General features: G+C 42.1%; 1 protein-coding gene across 1 annotated transcript in view; it reads left to right on the top strand.

Annotated features, from left to right (window-relative positions):
• Window positions 1-5,076: 5,076 nt before the first annotated feature.
• The window catches only part of LOC138983160 (protein similar-like), a 39,925-nt gene continuing 33,580 nt past the window's right edge, over window positions 5,077-11,421 (top strand). The window contains exon 1 of the mRNA XM_070356569.1: window positions 5,077-5,695. Within this exon, the coding sequence (XP_070212670.1) occupies window positions 5,601-5,695 (95 nt within the window). The 5' untranslated portion in view covers window positions 5,077-5,600. The remainder of the gene's footprint in view (window positions 5,696-11,421) is intronic.

Raw genomic sequence — 11,421 nt, 5'->3', positions numbered from 1 at the left:
CACACACACATTGTCACAGCGAAATTATCAAAACCACGTCATAGACCGATGATGACACTGACATCCGCGCACGCGTTTCTGTCGTGCACGTGCGACACCTGCGAGACTGGTCTCAGCAAGCCAAACAGTCACCCGCGTGTTTTAATCAGCAGCAAATTGGCTACGGGCTAGTAGGGACAAAACGAAGCTGATAAGAGGTCGGACTTTGCGGTGGAAATCACGTTAGACTGTTAGTTCGACCAACACAGATAAGTCGCCTTGTTGGCACTTGTAATTATTTCATTCGTGGCTTGGGATAAAGGAGGGGAGACAGTTATGAATTTGTTGCATCCGTTCAGGACCTCATCATCAGAGCTGTATTCAATCATGTCGTCGGTTAAAGAGAAATTAACAGTGCTAGATTTGTAGAGTGGAGCTAGTTTTTAATGTTGTCCTATATATATGTGATGTGCGTGTAAGTGGCAGTGGTCTAAAACATTGATTAATAATTATATTGAATGCATAACAAGTTATGTGTTCTTGTCCTCGTGACTTCGCAATCAGACTTGCATTCAGTCATGTCGGTTAAAGAGAAATTGACATTCTGTGGAGGGTCTTCTATTTGGCCTACATGCGCGTGTTAATGGCTGTGGTCTAAATCATTTGAATGAATTGAATAAAACAAAAGCCATGTGTTCTCGTCCTCAAAGGTACCCCAAAATCAAAACAAAATTATCGGCTCTGTACCTCTGTGCCAACATTTCAGTCTCTCTTTAGATGCTGCTAGTGTGTGTGTGTGTGTGTGTGTGTGTGTCTGTCTGTCTGTCTGTCTGTCCGTCTGTCCGTCTGTCTGTCGGTGTGGGTGGGTGTCGGTGTGTGTGCGCACGTGAAAGAGAGAAAGGGAGAGACACAGACACGGGCACAGAGAGAGAGACAGAGGGAGAGAGAGACAGAGAGAGTGAAATTGAGGAAGAGATTCTTTATTTGGTGTTTAACGTCGTTTTCAACCACGAAGGTTATATCGCGACGAGGGAAAGGGGGGAGATGGGATAGGAGAAAGGGGGGAGATGGGATAGAGCCACTTGTTAAGTGTTTCTTGTTCACAAAAGCACTAATCAAAAAATTGCTCCAGGGGCTTGCAACATAGTACAATATATGACCTTACTGGGAGAATGCAAGTTTCCAGTACAAAGGACTAAACATTTCTTACATACTGCTTGACTAAAATCTTTACAAACATTGACTATATTCTATACAAGAACCACTCAACAAGGGTAAAAGGAGAAACAGAATCCGTTAGTCGCCTCTTACGACATGCGGGGGGCAGAGAAATAAGGATGTGGAAAAGAAGACTTTTGGTAAGTGAAATAAAGGTGATGGATCCAGTCAGGTAGAAATAAGACAACAAGAAAAGAATTGGAAAACTGCAGGGAATAGTAGGGAGAGTTTTCTTGGAAGGAAATATAGGTGAAAGGACTGGTAAGGCAGAAATAAGACAAAAGAAGAGAAGTAAAGGGGTGGGGTAGCTCTGTGGAAACACTCCCGCCGCGTGAAGGCGACCCCATGGGAGCAAAAGGAAGAGAGAAAGAGAGGGAGACAGACAGACAAACAAACAGAGAGGTGGACAGAGCGGAAGGAACAAAGGTACAGTGACACAGGCTGAGAGACAGACAGTCAGGCTGAGAGACAGACAGTCAGGCTGAGAGACAGACAGTCAGGCTGAGAGACAGACAGTCAGGCTGAGAGACAGACAGTCAGGCTGAGAGACAGACAGTCAGGCTTACTACTACAAACAGAGAAGTCTATCTGATTCTTCAATCTAAAATTCTGTTCATATCCCTTAATCTCCTAGTCTGCTTTTCTCCGCGCCCCACACCTTTTGTTTTTAATCCTATAAACCCTGCTCTCATCGAACATATCACAGACTTTGTTTTTGGTTGTGCACGAATTGGTTTGTAATCTCTCAGTATTTGATTTGATAAACATGCGTATATTTCAGGTTTTACATTCGAATCTAAACTTGGCAGCGTTCTGTGAGTTTACGTCTGGGTTTCTTTTATTCAGAAACTTTACGGTGACGTATTTAAAGCGGACGATGTGGATTAATTCACACACTGTTTGAGATTTTAAGAGGAACTAAAAACTGAAAGGCACACACACACACACACACACACACGCACGGACGCACGCACGCACGCACACACACACACACACACACACACACACACACACACACACACACACACACACACACACTCACGGATGGATAAGACAAGACCTGAGGCATTGGAGAACTGTATTTTCCTATTTAAAAAAAACCACGGGTGCGGTGTACCAATAGACATAATCAAATAATTTGATAATCAGATATATACAACGCATAAGCCAGTTAATCACACCAAAACACAAAAGTAATGTTCAGTTCACATCACACAAGCTTCATTTGCCATAAACAAAAGAAGCAAAAATCTACACATGTAGAAGCCCATCATGAAAAGTTTCATTGTAGTTGGAAGAATGGATAAAAACGTAAATAAAACGATAAAACGATGCCCCCACCTCATCACTCACCCATAGGGCCTACTGCATATACATTTACATATTCTTCGCCCCGCCCACTTTTTTGTGTGTTTTTAACCTCCATGTGTGCCTCAAGTTTATAAGAACGCAGCCGGAAATATCTATTTTTTAAAAGGACCAAAATCAGTCAATTTCGCATATATATATATAACAAACACATACCGTTATCACCTAACTTCACGAAACCGACATTATTACGTCGATAATCCGTTTTTCCGGTAACACACAGACAGGTAGAGAGACCGACTGATGCGAAACTTTCAGATTGTGTTGACTCGAAGTACTTGATGGGGCGGTCGCTCAAACGCTCTACACACTGACTGGACAAACGATTTAATCCGATTAAGTGTCGTTTGTGGTCAAGCGCAATTGTCCATCAAAGCGCCTACAACACCATGACTGTTTGCCTTGGAGGACAGGTCAGACCATCAAGTGTTTGTTTGTTGCAAGTGTGGGTAGGTCAGTTTCAAGGTACTCGGTACAGATTTGTTTCGCTGTTGTGTTCGTTTTGTCGTATTTCGGTTTTTTGGTTGATTGCTTGCTTGCTTGCTTGCTTGCTTGCTTGCTTGTTTAATGTCTGCTTGCTTGCTTTCATCGTGTGTGTGTGTGTGTGTGTGTGTGTGTGTGTGTGTGTGTGTGTGTGTGTGTGTGTGTGTGTGTGTGTGTGTGTGTGTGTGTGTGTGCGTGCATGTGTGTGTGCGTGCGTGCGTGTGTGCGTGCGTGCGCGTGTGTGTGTGTGTTCGGGTGTGTGAGTTCGTGTGTGTGTGTGTGTGTGTGTGTGTGTGTGTATGTGTGTGTGTGTGTGCGTGTGTGTGTGTGTGAGCGTACGTGCGTGCGTGCGAGGGTGCGTGCGCGCGTGTGTGTGTGTGTGTGTGTGTGCGTGTGTGTGTATGTGTGTGTGTTCGGGTGTGTTACGGTGTGCGTATGTGCGTGCATTGATGTATTTATGTATTTGCTTAATTATCAAAACTCTTAGAACTGATCAACAATCACCTTCTAAACGTCCATGTACCCGAGTAAGACAAAACCACCGATACCACAACCACCACCACCAACCACTGTCTCCACTCAGTCAAAACCACAACCGCTTACTCGCAAAAGTTACACAAGAAACTATTAATGCATTTGCTACTCCAAGTAAGCGAGACACTCGGTGTGAAACAATGCATAACTGTTATGATTGCTAAACTAAGTACGCGGGACACTGTGAAACAATGTTCAACCGTTATGATTCATCTCTGGTATCTGTTGATAACTACAGAACCACCTAATGGGTGCATGGTACTCGAGGGGGGTAGACTGGAGCCAGAGTTCGAGCGTCAAGTACCCGGGGTACGATAGGAAACAAACTTTAGGATCAAAACCAATCTGTGCCCTAAATTTCCCACAGTTGACGCTGAGAGACTAAACGAGCAAGCGGCCGGACAGACTGACCGACTAAACGGCGAGCAAGCGGACGGACAGACTGACCGACTAACAAATGTTGGGCAAGGTCTTACAGGCGCGTGCGTATAGGTTATTTGATAAATGGACAGAACATGTAATAGGACGACCCCTCGCCCCTTTTTAAGAGGAGACAAAATACATTCTAAAGATGTACCGCTTGGTTGTTTTTGGTTGAGTATGAATTGGTTTCGCTGAATTTCTTTCGTAAGTGAGACCTTTGTCAATGTACATAAATATTTCAGAAAAACAATCAATAAATAAATAAATAAATAAATAAATAAATAAATAAATAATCACAATAAAAAAATCACACTCTGCACAAACTGAGCCAGGCTGTAATTTTTTCTTTCTTTCTTTGATTGTCTTCCTAGTCTTGAGATCGCACTGCCCTGTAGAAATGGTGGCTATATGTCTATCCTTTAAACAAACAAACAAACAAACAAACAAACGTGTATATCATATCATTCAACGTGCACAGTCTACACTTTTCAGCTGATTTGACCGAACGCTCATCGAGTGAGAGAACAAAAACTCTCAGGATCGACTGAGGCCGATGACGAGTTTCATTGGCGGTCCGTAAACGGAGTCCGTTGTCCGGTCTACCCGACCAACCACCCGGAATGTCTACCCGCCGCGCAGTCATTGTTTGGCCACGCCTCCCTGTCTAGTTTACCCAACTCCCACCCCTTGCCGATATCAGACGGTATGACTGTATTATCCCGAGCCACCCCTCACCTGAGTCCACCCTCTTCCCCGCATACACCCCGTTGTGTGTGAATGCGAAATATTTACATGCAACTATGCAGGCTGGCTTTGTCTTTACTCCACTTCGCCACCTCACCCTCCCCCCCCTGCAACCACACCCCCTCCCCCTCCTCACCTTTACTGTTATCCGCTATATCTCTTGTCTCCAAGAACCTCCGTGCTCTCCCTCTTCCCTCCACCCATCCCCCCCCCCCCCAACTTCTCACCCTCGTCACACCCCCCCCCCCCCCCCCCCGCCCCCAACGCCCTCACCCCGAAACTTGGGTGTATGATTTTGCTGAAAATGATCACCTTTGTCTGTCTCTGTCCCTTCCGTCTGTTGGTGTATGAATTGTGTCGTGGGTGATGACAAACTGGTCCTTTCAATATTTGGTGCAACCCCCTATAGCGGTTGTGGTTGTACTTTCACTCACACATTTTGATGAGGATCGAGACGATAGGATAGAGGAATTGTGAGCTCGGACGAAAACTGATAATTACTATAATCAACTAATTGGATCGTTTCCATTGATGTCAACCTTTGAGAACAACTTGGTTTTGTCACGGCTCTGGTCGACATATTGCTCAAACCTATGCTTATGGGAAAGTCTTTGAGTATTTTTAAAAGTGGTGGTTAAAACTTTTTTTATTTTTTAATTTTTGTGTGTGATTTTCTGGTATTATTCAGTTTCTGAGAGCTCCCCGCTGAACTATCACTCGCAGGACACCTTCAAAGACAATAACACCATCTGTATGCCGCCCTAAGCAGCATTCATGCACATGAGAAAAACCTCACTCGATTTCTAAAAGTTAAACGAAAGCCGGAGACCAAGTTACTTCCGCCTTTGAGAATGTCGGCGAACGCTGGTAAATTGTCGTTGTCGTCGTCATCGTCAAATGATCAAGCCCAAAAGACGGTGTCGACGAAGTCAAAGGTCGATCCAAGGTGAGTTTATTAATGACTTTTTCTTTGAATATATTTAGCTTCATTCTCGTGCAAACCATCTTTGGTGAACCACAACAGATCTGTCCAGGCTTTGAATTGAAAAAGACCATCCTTCCGCCTGGACACATACTAAAACTCAACAGCCTGCCTGCTTCCTGTGCAGACAGCTTATTTGTTTGGCTGAATTAAATGTGTAAATACTAACTTAAACAATTACGTCAACCTTCCAAAATGTCCCACTCTGCATAGGAAAAACAGCCTGGCTGTTAATTGGTGTGTGGTATGTGACCAAGAGGAACATGCTCAAATCCAATGTAAAAGCTTGGACACATCTGTGGTGGTGTACATATATGTGACCCTCCACCACGAACTGAGTCGCATGTCACCTCGCGCGGTTCTGCTCTAGGCTTAATATAAGTCCGGGGAGTATCTGGTAACAGTGTGAGGGTCACCTTAGTCACAGGCTTATAACTCAAACAGTTTTCGTTCTTTTCTAAAACGGTTTTCACCACTGGATAGAGCATAAAAAAACTCTCTAGGAAAATGTAAAAATATGAAAATCATGCAAAGGTGACATGCGACTCATTCCGTGGTGGAGGGTCACATATAGAGAATATACTACATGGCTTGGTGTGTCGTACCAGATTTGCACGATTTTTTTTTTTTTAATATTGAACTGCGAGCTAAAGCGAGCTGTTCACTGTTTGAAAAAAGCAACGAGTGTAAATCTGGTACGACACAGCAAGCCATGTAGTATTCTGTTTATCTTTACATACTGTACTTACGTGTATTTTACTCAAAACGTCCCGTAGTCGAGGCAGCCAAATTGAAGACGCTTGTTTTGGAATCTCGATCTTTTCTAAAGCATCGTGCAATCTATTACGTCAAAGCGAAGAAAGGTCACTCTGGAAAGTGTGGCGGGACGTGTTAGTTCTAAGGAATTCATCGAGGGAACATTTGCGATCGTATTTTTTTCTTCTATAATGACGTTTGTCTTGGTGACTTTGGCATCGTAAGCTGTGGAAAAACAGGTCCCTGCCAGACTTACTTGACATGACCTCATTTACATGATATACACACGTGTGATTTGAACGATTAATATCTCATGAGTGTCTCTCTCACGTATGTAGGATAAATGATTGGTTATACAGGAAGGAATATATCTTCAACCTGAGGACAAATCAATAATAGAGGCAGTGGTCGATATGTTCATTAGATTGACTAATGTAATACTGAATTCATGTAACAATATATTTACTAAATAATCTACTGCACTTTTTTTTAAAATTTACAAGTATAGTAAAATGAGAAATCTTTGAATTAACTTATTGCCAATACTATATGTACAACTGCTGAATGGCATTTGAAGTGCGCAGTTTACTTTTTGATAGGTAACGTGTATCTAGCCATCTATATATATATTTCCGATCTCAGGCCCAGCTTGTACCTTATCTGATCTCTTGGCTTTTTTCTGTTTCATTTCAATTCAATTCAATTCAATTCAATTCAATTCAATTCAATTCAATTCAATAACATGTTATTGTCTGAATGTAACAAACAGACATTTTTCTTTTGGCTCGTGTATATAACATCCCATAAAAACACTCTCAGAACACATAGGCACATAAAAGTACACATCAATACACACATAACCCAACCACACATATCCATACCCGCACGTACCCTCACATTCATCCTCGTACGTACTCTCCTTTATCCTTTATGGTCATAAATACATTATGGTTAATATCATTGCTAGTCCACTTCTTTTAAACTCAGAATAGATTATCTATAACATAAGTTTTGATTTGATTAAAAAAAAATTAACACTTACCATCACATGATCATTAATCATTAGACCACTTTGAAAAAAATATGAAACAGCACTTAAGCTTTCATTGTACACTACAAGCAGTACTATTTTAAATCCTGCGACTGCGTAAACACCATGCATAACCAGTATACATGTCACCATATTCAAAACTTGTTGAATTGCAGACTTATCTGTCTCCATGCGCGACGAAGTATGCTTTTACATTCACACTGAATTACAATAAATGATACACATTTTAATTGGGTGCATTAGCAGAACGTCTAGACTGCACAACTGCCACTTTCTGCGCAGAAAGTCAGTGCATTTGCTTTAATTCTAAGACCCTTTTTTCAAAGACTTAGTTTTGAGGGGCCACAATGTTACTGGCGTCTTTTCTGATAAAGTCTTTGTATGGAATGTCGAAAGTCGGGGATTTATAGCTCATATCAAGTACATACAACCATGAGAAAATAAGTATCCTCTTTATCAACTAATCGATATTTCATTGAGGATTGAATTGCGCGGCAAACAGAAAAAAAAAACCGGCTTCAGCTTCAACGTAGATCAATGATGACGATTTATTTGTGCGTTCCGTTCGAAGGCAAATAGAATTAAGTAACGCGATCGTTACATTTTCGAGTACACCGGAATATTTTTTTTATAATACTAAAATGAATATGCTGTGATGTGTATTAGTTCATTTTAATTTTCCTAGTTAATTATTACTCTGTTATATTTTATTTTATCTGACAGAGATGTTTTCGCACCACAAACGTACTAGCACAAATATGTAACATGTCAATGCTGTTTTAATCTTTTCAAGTCTATTTTATGAGAAAATAAACAAATCTTTTTCATTTAAAGTCCAAAATGAATGTCCGAAATCGTAACTTCCGGCTTCATTTTTTGTATTTTTTTCTGTCTTTCTTTCTTTCTTTCTTTCTTTCTTTCTTTCTGTCTTTCTTTCTTTCTATCTTCATTGATTGATTGATTGATTGATTGATTGTTTGATTATTTATCTATTCATTTATTTATTTATTTATTTATTTATTATTTATGTATTTATTTGTGTTTCTTTGGTTTGATGTGAGCATTTCAAGTTCACAATCACAGATCTTGTGCCGGATAGCACCACTTACCTCCTCATAAATAATGCACACCATTTAAAACTATAGTCATCTAATTTGACAGTGGATTTTTTTTAAACATATTAAACCGTGTCATATAAAACCGTTAGTATTAAGTGTGACACTGTTTAGTCTGACCATAATGAGAATCGTGTGGACAGCAGAAAGACAATAAGATTATTAACATTTCATTTTTTTTTCATTTTCATTACTTTATTGTCCCATCGCTGGGAAATTCGGGTCGCTTCCTCCCAGTGGAAAGCTAGCAGCAACGGAGTCGCGCTACCCAGGTGTCTGCGTGTTTAGGTGTATTCAGCCACCTGCACTTATGGCAGAATGACCAAGGTCTTTTACGTGCCATTGTGATGACACGGGGGTGGGACATGGCTTCCGTCTCTGGGTCTGCACATAAAGTTGACCCGTGTCCGTCCCGGCCCGAATTCGAACCTGCGACCTTTCGATCACAAGTCCAGTGCTCTACCAACTGAGCTACCGGGCGTTCTTTGGGCACGCGGTACTTTCCTTTTCTTGATTTGTAATCCTGAGTTACTTCAGGTACATTGTAAACTGCTTGTTGTATATGGTGAGATCAATTTTTTAAGGAATTAGTTTCTTTAAAAAAAAAAACGTAAAAAAAACCCCACTAGGGAATAATACTTCTTCTTCTTCTGCGTTCGTGGGCTGAAACTCCCACGTACACTCGGGTGTTTTTTGCACGAGTGGAATTCTACGTGTATGACCGTTTTTACCCCGCCATTTAGGCAGCCATACGCCCCTTTCGGAGGAAGCATGCTGGGTATTTTCATGTTTCTATAACCCACCGAACTCTGACATGGATTACAGGATTTTTTTCGTGCGCACTTGGTCTTGTGCTTGCGTGTACACACGGGGGTGTTCGGACACCGAGGAGAGTCTGCACACAAAGTTGACTCTGAGAAATAAATCTCTCGCCGAACGTGGGGACGAACTCACGCTGACAGCGGCCAACTGGATACAAATCCAGCGCGCTACCGACTGAGCTACATCCCCGCCCCCGGGTAATAATACGAAATTCCTTAATCAAAAAAGGTACGCTGTGCACAGAGAGAGCCCAGGCCGAAATGAAAAAAAAATCATCAAGATACACTACTGCAGCTGAAAAACCCTGTTTTTGTAGATGACGGCGAACAGCTTGAGTAAGTCTGTGAAAAATGGATGGTGCTTTCCTGGATCCAAAAGGCAATCTCCTGTCACAGAGGAACGTGTCATTCTCGTCTCCCTGAAATGTCCAGTAACAGCATGTCCACGGATAATCTGAAGGATGGATTTTAACAGATCTGTAAGCCGCTTTTAAATCAATGTTCGCCAGGAAACAACCTGGCGTGACTCGATTTAGAGCGTCTTGTACAGACTGGAAGGAAACAGTGTCCTTGGTTGCATGAGAATTCAAACAATTGTTGTGTGGAGAACTCAAATCATGGATCCCTCTCACTCCACCGTCAGATTTAGGGATGGCGCTTAATGCTGGTAAGAGGAGGGGGAGATGCCAACACCTCAAAATGTCTTTCCTGGATGCCCGCTTTCAGTTGTTGATCCACAAGGGATTTAAATTGCTCAGAAGTTGTTCTTTCTTTCTTTATTTGGTGTTTAACGTCGTTTTCAACCACGAAGGTTATATCGCGACGGGGGAAGGGGGGAAGATGGGATAGAGCCACGTGCACTTGTCAATTGTTTCTTGTTCACAAAAGCACTAATCAAAAATTTGCTCCAGGGGCTTGCAACGTAGTACAATATATGACCTTACTGGGGGAATGCAAGTTTCCAGTACAAAGGACTTAACATTTCTTACATACTGCTTGACTAATATCTTTACAAAAATTGACTATATTCTATACAAGAAACACTCAACAAGGGTAAAAGGAGAAACAGAATCCGTTAGTCGCCTCTTACGACATGCTGGGGAGCATCGGGTAAATTCTTTCTCGTCCCAACCAATATGGGCCGGACTCCCCCTAACCCGCGGGGGGTCTCAGAAGTTGATTTTTGTGTGTTAGTATCCAAGTGAAGGGATGATACCATTCCATGTAAATTCCTGGCCAGATGTGAGATGGTGTGGCGAACGGAAAGGAGTGTGCATTTAACCTTTGCTCCGAAGAAAATACACACTACATGGCAACTCCAAAAGCACCGTAAGGTCAAGCTCTCTACTGTCCGCAACAAATTCATCCCGTAGTCTTGCCAAATATTCACATAAAGTACGAGTCAAATATAAATTAGAGCATACATTTGCAGTGCTAAATTATGTTCACTGTACTCTAGCCAGTGGTCTGTCAATATAAAAGACTCAAACATGTTCCTAACACCCCCGTGTGCACGCATGCGCACGATAAAGATCCCAGGGTCACAGCGAAAGCCTCAGGCCTTGGAAACACGAATACTGACATGCATGCAAAAATATAAAGCCCGGGTGTCCGTTCGGCCAACAGCCCATAAAGTAACCATTTTAGCACTGACCCAAGACGACCCAACCCGGTCCCTAGCCCATTTCAGGTCTCCTCTAGCAGCCGGCAGCCAGCTGTCTACATCCTCCTCCCCCCCCCCCCCACCTGCATTTTTTTTAATTTTTTATCTTTATACAAAGCCGGGTTTTCCCGTTTAACATGCCCCTAATGGCTTTGCCGCGAGGGCGTAAAACTTACATTTTCTCTTCTATAGAAACTACCCAATTTACATAAATCCATAAAGAACATGTCTTAATTTGCGGCACGTGTTCACAGAGACACGATTAAAACCTGTAATATCCGCCT

This window comes from Littorina saxatilis, linkage group LG12 (assembly GCF_037325665.1).
Source record: "Littorina saxatilis isolate snail1 linkage group LG12, US_GU_Lsax_2.0, whole genome shotgun sequence".
NCBI lineage: Eukaryota > Metazoa > Mollusca > Gastropoda > Littorinimorpha > Littorinidae > Littorina > Littorina saxatilis.
Note: the sequence above shows the minus strand (reverse complement) of the source record. Positions and strands in the feature narration are given on the sequence as shown.